A 20,220-nucleotide genomic window follows, 5' to 3' on the forward strand; every position below is an offset into this window, starting at 1 on the left:
TGATGACAGATACAGAAATTGCAATACCCAAATAGATGTTACAGGAGAAGGAACACAGAAAATGGGGAGGATGAACTACTCAAAGAAATGAGAAAGGAGAAAAGTCTTCAGAATTTCAAGAATGAAGAGAAAATTCTAAAAACTTCAATACAGGAAAAATTGTTGATAGATGAAGGGGCAGTACTCACATTGGCAGCAGACTTTTCATCAGCCACACTAGATCTTAGGAAGCAGTGGAGCGATATCTTCAACATCCTGAGAGAAAATGATTTTGAACCAACATTTCTATGCCAAGCTAAGTTAGCATTTAAATGTGATGGTGAAATAAAGGTATTTTCAGACCTGCAAAGCCTCAGAAAATTTATTGCCCCCAAGTCTTCTATGAAAGAATCACTGAAGGATGTGCCCTCACTAAATGGAAAAATAAACCAAGGAGGAAGTAGACATGGGGTTCAAGAAAAAGTGGGTAAAACTCTAATAGACTCAAAGTATGGAGATGAGAGAACAACTAGTGATAGTCTGAGCTTTCTGTTCATTAAAGAGGTAAAGGTTGCTGAGCCAGAAGAGATGAGGAATTTAGAAACTCAGGAAGAAGCATCTTCAGAGTGGAAGGAGAAAGAAACCCCTGAGCTGGTGGAAGAAGAGGCCTCGGAACTGGAAGAGGAGGAGGAAGGAGTAACTTCAGAACTGGAAGAGGAGGGAGAAGAGGCCTCAGGACTAGAGGAAGAGGATGGAGGGACCTCAGAACTAGAAAAGGAGGGAGAAGAGGCCTCAGGACTGGAGGAAGAGGATGGTGGGACCTCAGAACTAGAAAAGGATGAGGAAGAGGCCTCAGGTTTACATAAGGAACAGGACTCAATCTTTCAGGGTCATAATGTAGTAGATACAAAATATGAAGTTGAGGGAATACCCAGGGATGTTAAAAAGGTAGAGGATATGGAACCAGAGGAAGAAGAAGTCTCAGAGTGGGAAATAGAAAAGGACTTAACATGGGAAGAAAGAAAGACCTCTAAAAGAGAGGAGTTAAAGTCTCCCTCCAAGACTGAGAAAGAAGAGGCCTCACATGGATTTAAAGAAATTGCCTTTAATAACTGTGTTTGGGATTCTGATAAGAAATAGCTGGTGAAACACCAGATGGTAGACAAAACTCAGAAGGAAGAGAAAACAGCTATGCTCCCAAATCAAGAAGTCAAGACATCCTCTCCAACCTTACGTTTAACTTCTCCTTCAAACTCCCTGGAGATGAGTTATGGTAAACAGAACAAACATTCATGTACAAATTTGACTACTCCACCAGAAGTCACCAAGCTTTTAAGGAAAACTGAGAAAGAGAGAAAAAAATTCTGCAAACATCCAAAGAGGCAGACTTAATACAGGAACCAAAGGAAAACTTGAGAAAGCTTAAAATTAATAGTTTCAGAGAGATACAAGAAGCAACTGGAAAGGTTAATGATCAGTTTAAACAAGTTTGGAAAGTAAAAACGTAATAGATGCATTTGATAGCAGAATGGATATGCTTGGAAAAAAAATCAGCAGTCTAGAATCTGAAGCTACAATGCAAATGGCCGAGCTAATAATAGATAAAGAAAGATTAAGAGACATAGAGGATAGAACCAGAAGCTCCAACATTCGTTTAATAGGAATTCCAGAAAAATATAGTAAAGAGAATGGAGGGGAGGAAATAATTAAAGAAATAATTGAAGAAAAGTTTCTAGAGCTAAAGCAAGATTTGAGCCTTGAGATTATCAGTGCCTACTGAGTACCCAGTAAGATTGATGGAAAGAGACTCACTCCTAGACACATCTTGGTGAGATTCTGGAATGCCAGTGATAAAAAGAAAATCATAAAGGCTTCCAGAGAGAGAAAAGAGGTAACCTACAAAGGAGAAAGAATCAGATTGACAGCAGATTTATCACTGGATACACTAGATGCTAGAAGTAAACGGGGCAATATCATGAAAGCACTGCAGGAAAAAGGTTTTAAACCTAAAATCCTATACCCAGTGAAACTGGCATTCAATTTTGAGAGTAAAACAAAGATATTTTTGGATATTGAAGAATTCAGGAAATTTATTTCTTACATACCCTTTTTCAAAGAATTACTGACAGATACAGCATTCCAACATGATTGCAAATACAGACATACAATATCCTTTCCTCCCAGCACAGACATCCAAAATCAACAGGTAAAAACTGGAAAATAAAACAACATGTCTACCCAGGAAATACAGATGCATAGCTAATAACATACTTATGACTGAGGGGAAAGGAAGGTACTATCTAGATGTTGGTAAAGTTAGAGTGTATTAAGAAGTGTAATGAGTGTAACCATCATAGGTTGTATACAGGTAAACTTTATAGTTACAGAGGGGGAGGGGAAATGTGTTCATGTAACTCAGAATGGGAAAAGATAGAGGGAAAGATACAGCAAGATAAGTAGAAGCAAATGCAAAAAGCTGAAATTCTATCAAAACTTTCATAAATTATCATTTATCATGTGTATTTTGGATCTGCATTTTTTGCCCTTGAATATGCTTATTAAAGTTTTCTGTTTTGTATCTTCTAAAAAAAAAAAAGAGTGCGTTGACAACTATTGCTTTTTTATTTCTTTGCTTTATATATATGTTATACTATACAATAAAAAAAGATTAAAAAAAAAAAACTGCCAAAAGTCCTTAGTTGACTTCTAGGACTGCAAATATTCTTGCCACATAAGGTTATATTAAAATAAGATGAAGTCTAAGCCTGATCTATTTTGGTTACCTAGAAGAAGATTAGATAATGAAGTCATTAATCTTCACTCTTAATATTCAGTCATTATCATAATGCATGTTCTATAATCTGGGAGTATTTTTGGTTTCTGAAAGACATAAATGATATCTTCTAGTTCTTTGAGATTTGGCAGTTCCCAAGAGATACCGAGTCAAAATTTCCAAGTAGGATGCCTTGACAATCATCTTGTTCAATTCACTTCCTTTTTACAAAATGAATAAAAGGAAGACCCAGAGAGGTAGTGACTTGCCTAACGTTAGAAAGCTAAAAGAATGAGAACTTGCGACCTTTTTGCCTCATTACAACACGCCACACAAAAAAATTGTTTTTTGTGAAACAAAACAAAACAAAAAATGAAAAATATGCCTCTTCCAGCCTTCTCTTGAAAGAATCAACCCCTTATTCTGATTTTAGAAAGAGCAAAGATATGAATTCTTTACTGGTAACATCAGAAACTTCCTATGAGGTATTTAGAATCTATTTCTAAACCTTTTATAGTATCTGAGAACATTCATTCTATTACTGTTGGTGGAGAACTATTCTATTTATAACTAGGATATATAAGAATATTTTTCTATTATAAATCTATAATTGGTCAAATTTGTTAAGTTACTTTTTGTATAGAGGGACAAAAGAGAAAGGCAAATCCAAGCCTTAAGAGAGAGTCTGAAACTATAATATAAAAACTCGAGGTAGTGCGACGGTGGCTCAGTGGCAGAATTCTTGCCTGCTATGCCAGAGACCTGGGTTCGATTCCCAGTGTCTCCCCATACAAAAACAAAAACTAGTGTCTGCCCATGTCAAAAACAAACAAAAAAACCAAAACAAAATGAAAAAACTCAGGGAATTGAAGTCAAGAGCACAGGTTATGAGGCTGGGCCTATTGTAAAAGGTCCTAGATTGTAACCTCTTACAGCAGTCACATACATTCAGGAGTTGTAACTGTTATTTCTAAATTCCGAGATATTGCGCTGTTTGTACATAACCTGGTCGTTCCCAGAAACTTTGGGTATTTATGTGACACCTGAGACTCAGAGTTAGAGCTCTGAAGTATGAAAGTCAACACTACCCCATACAGGAACTGTTAATAAAATTGAAAAAGGGATCAGACTTCTACAAGAGATATGAATGAAGCTGATCTGGATAGGACTAAGGTAGATCAGAATACAGGGTAAAGGATGGTATGGTCCACATTTTAAAACTTCAACTTCTGTGTGAGTCCAAACGAAGAGAGATTTATTTGGTGCAAAATTTACATTCTGGGTAGCATATTATCTAATTTAACTTGTATGGTCAGTTTACTTGAACACGCATAATTACATGGAATCTTGAATAGCACATGAGATCTTGTTGGCTTGTCCTGATACATCAGTGTGATACTCTGATATATCCCAGAGTAATTTGGGCAGAGAATAAAAAAGTATTGGTAAAGTCCCCTTGGGGGACTGCAGAAAAAGGAAGAAATATTAAACTTCCCCATTTGGGGAATTCCTGAAATTTCTGCAAGCAGTGAGGACAAGCAATTCAATAGACTAAGCTCTCAATCTTGGGGCTCGCCCTGTGAAGCTTATTTCTGCAAAAGAGAAGGTGAGCCTACTGATAATGTTGCCTAAGAGTTGCTCCCAGAGAACCTCTTTTGCTCAGATGTGGCCTTTATCTCTAAGTTAACTTGGCAGGTGAATTCACTGCCCTCTCCACTATGTGGGATGTGAGTCCCAGGGGTATAAATCTTCCTGGCAACTTGGGGCAGAACTCTTGGGATGAGCTGAGATCTGGCATCATGGGATTGAGAAAGTCTTCTTGACTAAGAGAAGTGAGACAAAATAAGGTTTCAGTGGCTGAGAGATTTCACCAGAGTAGAGGGGTTATCCTGGAGGTTATTCTTATGCATTATACAAATATCCCTTTTTAGTTTATGGTGTATTGGAGTGGCTGGAGGGAAGCACCTGAAACTGCTGAGCTGTGTTCCAATAGCCTTAATTCTTGAAGACAACTGTATAATGATGTAGCTTTTTCAATGTGACTATGTGATTGTGAAAACCTTGCGTATTATGCTCCTTTTATCCAAGGTATGGACAGATGAGTAAAGAAATATGAATAAAAGATAAAATAAATAATAGGGGGAACAGGGGTAAAAAAAATGGGTAGACTGAAATACTAGTGGTCAACTGGGTAAGGAGTATGGGATGTATGAGATGTTCTCTTTTTATTTATTTTTCTAGAATGATGCAAATGTTCTAGAAATGATCATGAAGACAATTACACAACTAGGTGATGATATTGTGAGCCACTGATTTATAACATGGTTGGACTGTGTGTGGATATTTCTCAATAAAAATATTTTTAAAATAAAAAATAATTAAATAAATTCTAGGAGGATTAAAGACATGAATCTAAAATAAGTAAACCTGTGTAAAACGTTGAGAAAACATTTCTGAGACCTCAATGTAGAAAAGAACTTCCTATGACGAGATGTGACAAGCAGAAAAAGAAAAGATTGATGCTTGATTATATAAAATTTGAAACTATGTATAGCAAAAGACATCATAAATAAAAGAGAAATAAATAAAAAGACAACAGAAGGTATCTACAATCCATAACTGAAAAAATAGACTAATATCCAGAAAATATAAAGAACTCCCAAGAATCAATAAGAAAAAGAAAAACCTGACCTAAAATGGTCAAAGAACACAAACAGGAGGAAACCCAAATTCCCTGCAACAAAAGATGTTCAACCTTCCTAATAACCTAAGAACATAAAGTATGGCAACATTGTACCCTTTCATAACCATTAGATAAAAATTAAAATGTCAAGTATTGGCAAGGATGTGGTATACTGGAAACTCTCACTACTCTGTTGGCAATCACAGGCTTTGGATGACAATTTAGCAATATCTAGTAAAGTCATATGATTCAGACATTTCAATTCTACCATATAACAGAAGTTCTCAAAGAGTGGTCCCCAGACCAGAAGCCTCAGTGTCACCTGGGAACTTGTTAGAAATGCAAATTTTCCAGCCTCACCCCAGAATCCACAACCAGTGTTTTAAGAAGCCCCCCGAGGAGATCTGATATAGGCTAGAGTTTGAGAACCAAATGTTCTTGGCATAGCTTTCCAACCACTTGAGTCCCACTGAGCTGCAGGTATGCACGTAGCCAGAGACCCTGGGCCAGGCACCTCTCCATGAACAGCTCCTTCTTCTTCAGGTGTGCTATTTAGGTATTACCATTTTCTATAAAACAGAGAACATAAATAAAAGGAACATGGACTTTTGTAGCATTGTTTGTAATACTGAAAATCTGGAATCAACATAAGTGTCCACCAATGGTATATTAGTTTTTAAAAACTGTGGTATATTTATACAATGGAATGTTAAACAGCAGGGAAAATGAGTGAGCTAGGTATGAGCATCAACATTGTATGAATCTGAAAAACAAACAATAGACACATGACACCATCTATATGAGTTTCAAACATACAATACAATACTAGACATTGGTTATGGATAGATAAATACATAGTATAAAATCATTCACTATATAATGATAAATAGCCAATTCAGGATGATGACTTTCTCAGGAAAACAAAGAGAGCAGAGGGATCTAGGAGTGGTGCATGGGGCATTTCAATTTACAGACATTTTATATATTAGACCATTGGGGAATATTTAGTAGATGTCTGAAATATTTATAATTAAAAAAACTGAGTTAGGAAAGTACCCTCTGTATTCTTTATAATGACTATGCTTCAGGCAAAATGAATTGTATGGAGAAAAGCCAAATCAATAACCCGTGGAAATAGGCAAAACAAGTTAATCTTTTGTTAACTTCAGGTACTGCTCAGACTAAAATCTGTACTGTCAGCCAATCTTGCCTTTAGAGGCACATGCTCTAAGTGGTTTTGGAGAGGGCATGACTTGATTCACGCTCCACAGTATTTTCAGTATGAGTCAAGTTATAATTTGATGCTAAATTTCTGGTTATGGGTCCTGAGTTTATTTCTCTCTCTCAGCTCTCCTGTCTGCGAAGGCCATTCAATTAAATACATGACTGAGCATCCTTTTTCAATGTTTCCTATACTGTGGCAGGGATCTCAGTTGGGTTAATGTTTATCTGACATTATAGACTCATTCCAAAGTGTGAGAAGCAGCAGTCTTTTATCCTCCTGAGTAGAACACAGAACATGTAACATTTAGTACAATGGTGCATGAAATGCCAGAGCAACTTTCTCCCTTCCTCTATTTTTTTTTGGGGGGTGGGATGGGTGCATGGGCCATGAATCAAACCTGGGTCTCCAACATGGCAGGTAAGCATTCTACCACTGAACCACCTGTGCACCCTTCACCCTTCACCCTTCCTCTATCAAGGACACATTCTAAAGCTCTTTTTGATGTGGCATCTGCAAATGAAGGAACTCATCTCCAGAATGGACCTTTAAAACTATCAGCCTTGTTGATTCAACTCCTTCCTCAGAATGACCTCAAGAGAACATTAAAGGACACTATACTGAGCATCTCTTAGCACAAAACCACTCAAAATATTCCACTCTGATCATTATGGGGAATAAAAGTGACTACTCAAGTGCAAACTGTAAAAGTAAAGCCTAAGGCCTCCTTCTAGATGCTGGGAACCATTCCAGGTCACAGAACTGCAGCAGTACAATAACTATAGATGAATTTTGAGTAAGGTATCAATGTTTCCCCTGTGCCATTTAGGACTTTTATATATCATCTCCCATTTCTAAGACCACAATGACTATACAAGTTTTATGAACACTAAACTTAGTGTTCATAAACATTTCTTTATTTTCTTAAATATTTCTTAAGCAGTGTTTTCAAATTTGGAAGTGTCATCAATGTTTATCTTTAATTTATCCCTACTATTTTGCTGTCCCTAGATTAGGAAAAATTTTTAGTCATTGGAAAACTATCTAATTATTAAGAAAAGAAAGTAAAGTAAAATTGACTAATACTGATGGTTAATTAATTTCAGCATATTTATTCCTGCTCACTTAACAATTGCTCAGATGAAGTCCAAGTTCCTAAGTAATCAAAATATAGCCTCATGACAGGTGAGCATCAATGTCCTAGCTCTAGATGAGTGGCTCTCAAACTGAAGTATGGATAGAATCACCTTGATGACTTAATAGATTGCTGGGCCCTACCTCCAAAGTTTCTGATCTAGGAGGTCTAGGGTGAAGCCTGAAAATCTTTATTTCTAATAAATCTCCAGGTGATGAAAATGCTCCTGTTTTTAGACCACTTTGAGAATCACTGATCTAGATTTTGGGATCCCAGGCAAGTTACTTATCCTCTTTAAACCAAAGTTTACTCACAGTAAAAGGCAAGTATTGGGACAAAGAAATGAAATGTTGTATCAAGAATCTAGCATTCAATAAACCCTAATGTAAACTATGGACTATAGTTAATGTACAATTATAACAATATTCTTTCATCAATTGTAGCAAAGGTATCACACTAATGCAGTGTTAATAGGGAAAACTGTGCATGGGGGGGAGATTGTATATGGGAATGCTGAATATTATGCCATGATCTTTCAAGTTTTCTAATAAAAAATAAAGACAAAGAAAGAGAAAAAGAAAGAAAGGATGAACCCAGCACAATATCTACACATATTGGGTACTCTACAAATGGGAGCTATTATTACAATAACTCAAGTTCAGTTTTAGAATTAAAAAAGGAGCAAGCCAATTTGCCTCCAAATGGCATGTAAGTTGCACACATCATTTCTTATTCCTATTTCTCCACCCTCCCTCATTTCTGACAAGACATCAGTTATAAAGGCTATGAATACAAAATGAGAAAACAGAAGCTGTTATCCCAGAAGAAAGCTGCATCAAGGAGTCTATGGGTTCTGAAGAGCTTTATGTAAACATTTCCCATAAAACTGTATTTGTTTGCAAAGAGCTTGAATCTGGGGGCTGGGGGTTTAGTTAGAGGAGCTATATCTTCCCACACTGAACAAAGCAAGAAACTAGGAATCATTGCAAGAAAAGTTATGATTTAAATCATGAAAACCTTCTTTGAAGCAATCCCCAACATCATAACATTAAGGATGAAAATCTCAAACTTATAACCCCTTTTAACTTTTCCATTGAAAATAGTGCATAAGGGTAAGAAGGCAATGGAAAAGATGAGACTGGCTGTGATTATTTCAACCACGAAGCAGTATTTGCCCTTCCTCTCCTTCCTCTTCACAAAATCAACAGCTCTACTGACCCTCAGAGCCCAGTCTCCAAATCAAGTAAAACGTACCAGCTAGAGGAGAAAAGGGGGCAGAAAAGGTCTACCATCAACTTCCTTTCTGCCTCTAGGGGTCAAACCACTTCTTTTCACTTGCCAATAATTCCTGTAAGCAGCAGGGTTCCATTCCATCCCAGCTCTAGCTATTGAGTAAATAGGATTAGCATATAGAGTTCACCAGGTACATAAGGCTAAATCCTAGTATCTTCCGCATTTCCTGAAGTTAGAATCTTACTCCTAATGTGAATTTCCTCTAATAAAATGTTAGTTTGGAGAGAAATTTCTGGCTTGACACCTGAGCTTTGCATAAACTTTCCATTTCTGATTTGGGACAAATAAGCCCTATTTTCTTGAAGGTTATCAACTTCATATGTCACATGATGATGATGATGATAAACATTAACATAAATAGAAGGTAACCTCTACTGAGTATTTATTATTTGCCAAATATTAAAAAAAATTTTTTACATGTATGAACCTATTTAATCTTTATATCAATCTTCCTAGGAAAATATCATTATCATTCCTATTTTATAGATGAGGAAACTGAGGCACAGAACATTTAAGTAACTTGCTTAAGGACATGATGCCAATAAGTGGTGGAACCCAGAGAATCACTCCAGAGCCTATGATCTAACTTCTCCATAAGCCACAAAGTTCAACCTAAGATACTGGTTAGGGGACATGAATACATACAGTGAAAATATTTTCAGTGCTGAAATTAGGATACAGGGGAGACTATAACTGGGATTGTCCTGGAAATTCAGAGATGTATGGTGAAATAAAAAATGCAGCTGGCCCAGGAATGATATAGAAGATCCTTTGTGCGAAAAATGAATGTGAACTCTGGAGACTGGGGCCCCAAGGTGACCATACTTTAAGACTTGTGTAGTCTTAACAAGTGTTTTATTTAATCTGTCAGAACTTTGGCTCCCTAATCTGTAAAAATGGATTGATGTAAGGATTAAGCTGAATTCTTTAAAAAGTGATACAAAAATGTCAGCTCTTACTGTTTTATGCATATTACCAAGCTTCTAGACAGGGTGGTGTGGGGAAATGACGTGGGAACAGAATCCGCCAGGACTCATGACCCAAAGGGAGGACTAAGAGAAAGAGGTAGAACCCTTTGACACTGACAAAATGTTGCTGTTAATGCTGATTTCCCCCTGTCAAAAAGAAGCACCTAATTAATTTCACCATTTATAATCATGACTATTAAGAGTTTGACTGTGCATCTTTACCTTTTAAAGATACAGTGCTTCAAAACAATATGGAATTCCATTTTTCCTCCCATACATATCTCAAGGTCCACATTTGAAGAATTTCTTTTAAGCAAAGAGTGAGAGTACAGTCACTCGGATATGAGCACTGTGAGGATGCTTTTAAGTTTCAAAGTTTTCTTACAATGTTCCAGTCACTGTGTTAAGAAGCTGGAGATATGGTGATCTCTGTCGATAAAGGCCTTTATTTCAGTTTTGGTTCTACCACTACAAAATGGGGCATATAGGGCATTTGAAGAGTACAGGATGATGACCAACCCTTAATATCAACCCAGAGAAAATACCCAGGATTCTTCATCTCTTTTTTTATGGCTTCCAAAACTGGCTTTTCTTTGAACATTGATTTTGGAAGAATATACTGTATTTGAAGATTAATTTAGGAAGGATCAACTTCTTTTTTTTTTTTTTTGGATCAACTTCTTAATAATACTACATCTTCCTAAGTAAAACTAAAGGATGGCTCTCTATTAAGTCAGCTCTTCTTTAAGAGATACTGATTTTTTAATAAGTTAGATCTAGATTACCAGGTCACTGTTTCATGAGTTCTTTTTTAACAAAACACACAAGAAGCAAACAATAATAATCTGACAAGATAAGAAACAAAATCAAACCCCAGAGACCACAAACTTTCCATCTATCCTGGCTCCTCCTCCAGGGGTCTCTATTCCACATCCTATTCATCGCTTGATCAAAACATAAGGAAAACTTACTCAGGGCTGTCTGGATATCCTTTTCTCCATTTTTCACTTCTGTCAAAAATCCCTTCAAAAATTTGAGACCTCTAAAACAAAAAAGAAGAAATATTTTTAAAGTCCACTTATGTTGAATAGGTATAAAGAAATGGCACACATCAGTTTTAATATCAATTAATATCTTGGCACAGCAGTAAACAGGCCAAGTTATATGCAGTACTTTCTGAGTCTCTTCCCTGTCATTCCCTTTAGCTTGTTCTGGATTCTTCCCTCACTCTATCCGAAATACCTAAAGCAGTGGTTTTCAAAATGTGGTCCCAGGACCAGTAACTTTAGCATCACCTAGAAATTTTCTAGAAATGCAAATTCCAGGGTCCCACCCCAGATCTCATGAATCAGAAACAATGGGTTTGGGGCCCAAGAAAGTGTGTTTTTAACAATCCCTCCAGGTGATTCCGATACAACTGAAGTTTGAGAACCACTGACTTAAAAAGAAAAACTAGTTGACTTTATTCTCCTTTAAGATTTCTATCTTAAATATACTATTAGCAGTATTCTTCATCAAGAGATTAAGAAAAAAAGTTGGTGTTCTACTCATCAGGTTTCTAGAAAGAGCTGTGCACTTGAGTTAGCTCCTTTGCACAACAATATTTTTGCTGGTAATAATTCAACTCAGCTGAATTTTAACTGTTGTCCAACCCCAGCTGCCTCACCTCTTCAGCCACAAGAGGGCTTCTGTAGCTGAGTTCCTAACTTGTGCTACATCTGCCTCCACTTCATGCAGCACTATCTTCTGAAGGGTGGTAAACTCTTCCTTGTTGGTTATATACTTCTGATTTACTTTCTAGAAGAAAAGCAGGGGAACAATCTGAATTAAAAATTCTAAGGAATCAAGCAAATCAATACAATATTGAAACTTACAAGTTTGGCAAACAGGCCTCTAAGAAATAAAAATAAGTTAAGCCTCTATTACCCTCTTCCTTATACTTCTGAGGTAAAGCATTTCATTTGAAGATTCATATGAGGCTTAAACTGTCATTAAATAAAGTCAGACTCAGGATTTTACAGTATGGTTCTTTTTTTTGGGGGGGGGGGGGTGTCGCATGGTCCAGGAATCAAACCTGGGTCTCCCACATGGAAGGTGGGCATTCTAGCCACTGAACTACCCGCGCATCCTACAGTATGGTTTTCTGAGCACTTTTTCCTGCCGCAGAAACTCACAGTTGTCTTGATGGATATTTTTCATCCTGAGTATAAAGCTCAATAATCTGTTTCTGAATGAGATTCATGCAACTATATAGTTTCTAAAGAAAGTTTTAAGTCTACAGGAATTCCTTACACTGCTGACATAGAAGACAGATTTTCACTAGGTACTGTATTCTCAAGAAGATAATGTTCCATCTACATTTAAAATGAGACACAAACATTAAAGCGAGAAGTAACATACACAAATTTCTTAATTTTACAGGGGAAGAAACAGCCTCAGAGAAATTCAGTAAGTTGTTAATGGTCCCACAGCTGCACCCCGAACTTGGGCCTTCTGACTATGAGACCATGGAGGGATATTAATACATCTAATACATTCTGGAAAAATTTAACTTGCCATCATTTAAACCAAAACCACAGAATCAGTTTTGGCATATAAATAAAATCCCACTGATACATTCTCTCGGGCATGAAAAAGAAATGTTGATTTCATTTTTAAAATGATTATTCCCTCCCCAAAAAGCTTGTCTCTAGCGTATCATAAGTACTTGGTTAACAGCCCCCTTACCAAGCATTAAAAATAAGATAGTCACTCTCTGAAAGAGCTTGGATACACTTTTCTCTTTTTGATTTATTCTTGTCAAAAAAAATGTAGTAAGAAACTTTTTTCTTTATTTAAGTAAGTTTCCAAAGAGACAAGCCAGTACACTTACCTTGATATTCCCAACCAGATCCATTTTAACAGGAGCAAACACCGTAGGGCCAAGTTTGTCTAGAAGAAAGGATCAAAACTATTGAGAAAAAAAGCAATTTTATCAAGTGGAAAATTTTTTATATTAACAATGAATTTAGCAGATCTTTCCCCCAACTAGTGTCATTTTCTCTTTTAAATAATTTCTTACACATAAGCTACAAATGCTTCCAGAATACTGTCATCATCTTTTTCTATTACACCACTCTAAGGTGAATACCTATAGAGTTCACTGTGCCAGGAGGAATGAAGGGGCATCTAGTATGTTTAGAGTGCATATTTACTGTAATCTTTAGGGTTCAAAATGGTAAACGCTAAATAGCACTTGCAATGTGTCAAGTTAAGATCCTCATTTAAGTATAAAATAATGACAGATTTTTGAGGATTTAATACCAAAAATAATATAAAATTATCTCATTAGTAATTCTTTCATATTAATTACATGTTGAAATAATAATATTTTGGATATACTACGTGAAATACATTATTTAAATTGATATTGTAAATGGGATTTTTTCTTGATTTTCTCTTTGGATTGTTCATTACTAGTATATAGCACCATCAATGAATTTTGCTTGTTGACCTTGTACCTCACTATTTTGTTGAATTTGTTTATTAGTTCTAGTAACTTTATAGTGGATTTTTCATGATTCTTCATGCAGAGGCTCATGTCATTTTCAGAAAGAGAGAATTTTACTTTTTCTTCTCCTAGTTGGATACCTTTTCCTTTTTTTTCTTGCCTAATTACTTTGGCTAGAACTTCCAGTATAATACTGAATAAGAGTGGTGCCAGCGGGCTTCCTTATCTTATTCCTGATCTTAGGGGAAAACCTTTCAGTCTTTCACGATTGAGCATGATGCTAGCTGTGGGTTTTTCACATATACTCTTTATCATGTTAAGGATGTTTCCTTCTACTGCTAGTTTTCTGGGAGTTTTTATCAGGAAGAGGTACCGAATTTTGTCAAATGCCTTTTCTGCATCAACTGACTCAGCAGGCTTTTAAACAGAAATTGAAAAGCTAAAATATATATGGACAAGCAAAGGACTCAGTACTGCCAAAACAGTCTTGAAACAGAAGACCAAACTGGCATACTTACATTATCTGATTTCAAGTTTTACTACAAATATACAGTATTTAAGACCTTGAGTACTGGCATAAGGAAAGACTGATCATTGGAAAAGAGAAGTCTAGCAACAGACCCACATGTACAGTGCCATATGATTTTTGACAAAGCTATCAAAGCAATGCAAAGGGGAAAAGAATGTGTTTTTTTCAACAAATGGTACTGAACAAGCAGATATAAGAGAAAAAAATTAACTTCAACCCCTACACCTCACACCATATACAAAAACTATTTCCAAGTTGGATCATAGGTGTAAACATAAAAACTAAAACTAGAAGAAAATACAGGAGAGTATCTTCATGAACTTGGGGGGAAGCAAAGATTTCTCTGGACATGAAAAAAAGCATAAAATAAAGAAAGATAAACTGGACTTCATCAAAATGAAGAACTTCTGTTCTTCAAAAGACTTTAAGAAAAAAATAGGCAAGACATAGTTTGGGAGAATACTTTCACAATGCATATGTCTACAATGTAATTTTGTTAAGAATATATAAAGAGCACTTATAACTCTATAATAAAAAGACAAATGACCAACTTTTAAAAATGGGTTAAAGACTTTAACAAACACTTCACAAATGGCCGATGGCCCCATGAAACAGTGCTCAACATTATTAGTCATCAAAGAAATGCAAATTTAAACCACAATGAGATACCACTACACCCACAGGAATGATCCAAACAAAAAATACTGATACTACCAAATGCTGGTGAAGATGTGAAGCAACTAGAACACTCATACATTGCTGGAGGAAGTGAACAACTGTGTGATCACTCTGTAAAACTGTTTGGGAAGTCCTTATAAAATTAAACATATACAGTATCTAACCTAGGAATCAACCATTCCACTTCTAGGTATTTACTCAAGAGGAATGAAAATATATGCCCACAGAAGTGAAAATGTTCATAGGAGCTTCATTTATAAGTGCTTCAAACTAGAAACTACTCAAAAGTTCATCAAATAAGAGAATAAATAAGCAACTATGGTATATTCATTCAGTAGAATACTGCCCAGCAATACAAAGGAATGAATTACTGCATCTAAATAGTATCATACTGTGCAAAAGCCAGATGCAAAATAATGCATAAGATATAATTCTGTTTATATGAAGTTTCAGAACAGACAAAACTAATCTATGATGACAGAAATCAGAAAAACGGTTGCTTTGGTTGGATGGTAGACCAGGGAACTCACTGGTCCAAGAAATGTTCTGAGGTAAGGGGAAATGTTCTATGACTTGATAGGGATGAGGATTACATGGTAGTATATCTGTCAAAACTCACTGAAACACTGAAACACTTGAGTTCTATACATTTCACTATATATAAGTTATAACCCATTTTTTCAAAAACTCCTAGTTAAATGGGTCATTTGCAAATTTCAACACATTAGTGATCTTGGAAATACCAAGATAAATAAACATAAATTTGAACTTAAATAAATGTACATATACAACTTTTAAAAAAACTTTGGCGAAACATTTTAACTGGCAAAATATTTTTCCCATTGTATCACTGGATTTGAAGTCTGTTCCTCAACTATTTTCACTTTTGCTTTTAAGTATTGTTCCTAAAAAGTAGAATCCCTTTTTCAGTCAATATTTAACCATAATTAGAAATGAAATGTAAATATGCCACAATATATAAGGTTATATACTTTTACTATGTGGCTGGTGATACAAAGAGGTAGTCAGAAAGAAGGGTCATCTCACTACACACATGTTCATATTTTTCCTGCAAAATAACTGCAGTGAGACGGATTCTAGAGACCAATGAATGTAAGGCAATTGCAGTAATCTTACCTAATACGGGAACCACAGCATAACATGAGGCCAAGAATGCTTCTGTGGGAATGCCACTGTCTTCCAGAAGTTCAATGTCACTAAAGCTACAATTTGGTGATACAGAGGAGGAAAGAACTGAAAATACATCAACACTCTCTGCAGTTCAGAGGTAGTCATGAAACCAGCCGCCATTCTGCAGGGCAAATCATTTGGTCTGGTTTCACAGATATGCCCAGTGACTGATTTTTTTATTTGAAAGTTTCTAATAAAATTGTTTTCCAAAGATAATCCACCAAAGGAAGCTACAATTTGTTCAGAGTATACCCTTACAATCCAACTGCTTCTCATCCATTACTTAAGACAAGTTACACAATAAAGCAGATACTTGGCATATCATATTCTCTATGCTCTTAGAATAAGCCATCACTTAATAGGAACACTAGGACTGATTTTCCACAACTTAGGCTAGTATCCAACTGGGAGTGATTTTAGAGGGCACAGAATACCTGTTGTTCATAGTACTAAAGAACGTTGGGATAACTTCTTTGCTTTCTTTCCAGTGGGATTCTGGAGAGCTACTTAATCCAAGCTGTGTCAAGTTTCCATTATGATTTTCCAGGTTTCCTTCTCCATCTTCCTTCATTACTTCTCCTTGGACTGCAAGAGTGGAATATAACTTACTAGCCTATTATAAACTAATTGTAAAACTTATTGTACACATTGCTAAAATTTTCCAAAACAAAAAAGTATAAAGAAATAAACATCAATGAAATACCATACACATACATACAGACATACACAAACAATACTGGGTTTGTATTCTTGTTTTCATTTAACAGTGTACCACGAATAGTTTCAATATCATTCAAAACACTTCAAAACCACAATTTTAATAGTCACTAAATATTGCATGATGCTCATGTGGAGGGCATTTACGTGATTTCCAAAATTTTACTGTTATAAATAATGCCATAAAGAACATCCCTGTCAGAAGATCTGACCTTAATTCTGACTATCCTGCAAGGGAAAAGTCCTAGAAGTCAAATTATTGAGTCAAATAAATGACAGTATTATTTTGATAGAAATTCCTTTGTCTTTATTATTATTTTCTCAAAGACATGACTTCAATGGCTTGGAAAAAGACTGCTTGTCTCAGATTAATAGCTAAAAACACACTTTCTTTTTCCTTTGGTCATCTGTAAAAACAATTTTTTTTTTTTTACAATTTCAGAAGAGATGAGGAGGAAACTTCTTTTAAAATTTAATTTCAAAATATTTATTAGGCATGTATAACATTATTCAAAGCTCTAATATGGCTATTGTTGACAGATCTGAAATGGTTTTAGTGGTTAGCAGTGTCTTGGTGCCAATGGGTAGCACATTTGGAAAGGCACCATTCTCAACAACAGGGTGTATGACCTGGGATATAGGACTTGGGCTTGATGAACATAAGGTCAGGTGATGAAAACTAAATAGATGGTGGCTGGTGAATTCTGATAGCCCTAGACAAAAGCAGAAACCAGGAGGATGAGAAACTGAATTGTCATAATTTTATACTCTTAAGGCAAATAGTATAGCTTAAGTTCAAAGAACTCCGAGATTCAGGATGGAAGACTGACTAGTGAAGTGCTCATATTCTCCAAAAATCAACACAGGCAGTCATTGTTCACTAATGTAATGTAATGTAATGAACATTACAGCCAGGAACACAGACTGGGAAACTTCTTCATTCTGCCTGCTCAACACTGGGTCCCATGAGAGGGCAGAATATTGTTCAGTCAAGTGACATGGTGCTTCCAAGACAATATCCTCCTTAGGAGATACCGAATGCACTCTCTTGAGGTCAGTCCCTATCATATGTTTGGTCATACCACAGATAATGAACCAACCCCCAAAGATCCTGTTGTACAATGGCTTGTTTCAGACATTTACTACTTTTGTTTTTACCTGTTATATTATCATCTATATTTTCTTCACTTGATATGCTATAGTTTCTCTCTGCAGATTTCAAAAATAAGGGGCACTGGTTTTTTGTTAGGATTTCTTCATCATCATTTATCTCCATATTTAAAGATCCATTTTCACAACTGTTCAGCTCTATTTGCCTAAAAAAATGTTTAAAAGGAAAAAAAAAACCAAAAGTGTAATTACCTGATCATAAAATAGATAGCTCAGGCCAATCTTATTCTGAAAGATGGGGACAGGGTCCACAATCACCAACTCCTTTTAACATCAATTAAAAAGTAGAATTGCTTGTTGCTCAGATGTGGACTCTCTCTCCAACCAACACAACAAGCAAACTCACCACCGTCCCCCTGTCTACATGGGACATGACTCCCAGGGGTGTGGACCTTTCTGGCAACGTGGGACAGAAATGCCAGAATGAGCTGAGACTCAGCATCAAGGGATTGAGAAAACCTTCTCGACCAAAAGGGGGAAGAGAGAAATGAGACAAAGTGTCAATGGCTGAGAGATTTCAAACAGAGTTGAGAGGTTATCCTGGAGGTTATTCTTACGCATTAAGTAGATATAACCTTGTTATCCAAGAGGAAATGGAGAGGCTAGAGGGAACTGCCTGAAAATGTAGAGCTATGTTCCAGTAGCCATGTTTCTTGATGATGACTGTATAATGGTGTAGCTTTCACAGTGTGACTGTGTGATTGTGAAAACCTTGTGTTTGATGCTGCTTTTATCTACCTTGTCAACAGACGAGTAGAACATATGGAATAAAAATAAATAGGGGGAACAAATGTTAAAATAAATTTAGTTTGAAATGCTAGTGATCAATGAAAGGGAGGGGTAAGGGGTATGGTATGTACAAATTTTTTTTCTGTTTTCATTTTATTTCTTTTTCTGAATAGATGCAAATGATCATGATGATGAATATGCAACTATGTGATGATATTGTGAATTACTTATTATATATGTAGAACGAAATGACCAACATAGGAATGTTTGTGTTTGCTTGGTGTTTTCTGGTATTTAAAAAAATAAAATAAAAAATTCTACTTGCTAAAGCAAGTGAGACTTTCTCACCCTGTCTGCTTGTGATGAGGCAATTCTCCCTCTGGGATTCAGTTTAGAAATCAGAGTTATTCATGGCCCTTCCTACATACTTGGATGACCCAATCTTCTTGCTCCCCATCAATATCAGGAAACAGTTACTTATAGCTCTTTAGTTTGCAATCAGCTTTCTCCAGGACCCACATTTAACAATTCTCTTACTTTCTTCCATGTCTCCCTGGGAAATTTTTTCTATCTTCCCCACTTCCATTGGTTTGCCTAGCAATTTACTGTCTAGAAGCAATATGTCAAGGGATTGTACTCCCTGTGAAATAAATATATCTGAGAGAAAAAATAATCAAATAAAAAGCTGGTAGGAGCAGAGCACACTCTGACAATCTTGCTTCTTAGGGTAACAAAACAGACTCTTCAACATGCAAGTGGAATAGCTGCTGCTATTTGTTTAAAGGGAAAATCATAACATCTTATTATAGGTAATTATAACCAGCCAAATTAGAATAAAAGTATTTTCTTCTAAAAAAAAATAAGGGGAAAGGGACAAAGCCTACATTATAACTCTAAGAAAAGCATTTTTATTTTTTAAGAAGATACCATATTTCAATCTAGCAATTCAAAATTTAGAAACATATCCAGAGAATACCTCAAAAAAAAAAATCTACAAAGTTGTTCCTAGTGGATATATTTAGAATAGGAGAAAAACAACCAAATTGGGAGCAATACTTGTAATAAAGAATTAACTAAGCAAATGACAGTATAAATGGGAGATATAATATTAAATAATAATTTGAAATGACAAATATATGGACTATGTCAATATATGGGGATGTGCATATGAAATAATAGGAACATAATCATATACACATACACTTTTTTTTAACTGAAAGAGCATTTAGAAGAATAGAAATAAAGATTTTGATATTAAGTTCGTTCTTTTTAACCAGTAAAGCTATCTAGGTTGTTTTTTGTAAAACAAAACAAAATAGTACTACCTTTTATGGCTAAAAACACACTTAAATCAATGCTCAACTCCTCCTCAAGAGAAGTTCCATCTTTCAGTATACTAGAGAGACTAAAAGCCACTAAAATATAAGTTAGGTCCATATCCTAGGGGAAACAGAAACAACTCTCTTAGCGCTGAATGTGGTCTGAATTGATTTAGGTCTACCCCAAAGAGAAGAGCCAAATACTGTTTCCTTCTGGTATCATCTCAAATCATGAGAAAAACTATCATATGATCAAAATATCCTTATTTGTTTTTAATAAGGGATAACAATATCCTTATTTTTTAGTTTTACAAAGAAGAAAAATACAAAAAAAAGTTACTGTA

At 35.7% G+C, this 20,220-nt stretch overlaps 1 protein-coding gene across 4 annotated transcripts in view; it reads right to left on the reverse strand.

The window, feature by feature from the left end:
- The window catches only part of PLEKHA8 (pleckstrin homology domain containing A8), a 74,633-nt gene that overhangs the window by 25,683 nt on the left and 28,730 nt on the right, over positions 1-20,220 (reverse strand). For 3 of the 4 annotated variants that reach the window (XM_077120739.1, XM_077120755.1, XM_077120747.1), the window contains exons 7-12: positions 17,817-17,974; positions 16,376-16,526; positions 15,888-15,973; positions 12,926-12,984; positions 11,720-11,850; positions 11,025-11,095 (exon numbers count right to left, since the gene is read on the reverse strand). In XM_077120739.1, the coding sequence (XP_076976854.1) occupies positions 11,025-11,095; positions 11,720-11,850; positions 12,926-12,984; positions 15,888-15,973; positions 16,376-16,526; positions 17,817-17,974 (656 nt within the window). Of the gene's footprint in view, positions 1-10,020; positions 10,483-11,024; positions 11,096-11,719; positions 11,851-12,925; positions 12,985-15,887; positions 15,974-16,375; positions 16,527-17,816; positions 17,975-20,220 lie in introns of those variants that run through there. The other variant, XM_077120763.1, reaches the window with a different exon arrangement.

This window comes from Tamandua tetradactyla, chromosome 1 (genome assembly GCF_023851605.1).
Source record: "Tamandua tetradactyla isolate mTamTet1 chromosome 1, mTamTet1.pri, whole genome shotgun sequence".
In the NCBI taxonomy this organism is placed as follows: Eukaryota; Metazoa; Chordata; class Mammalia; order Pilosa; family Myrmecophagidae; genus Tamandua; species Tamandua tetradactyla.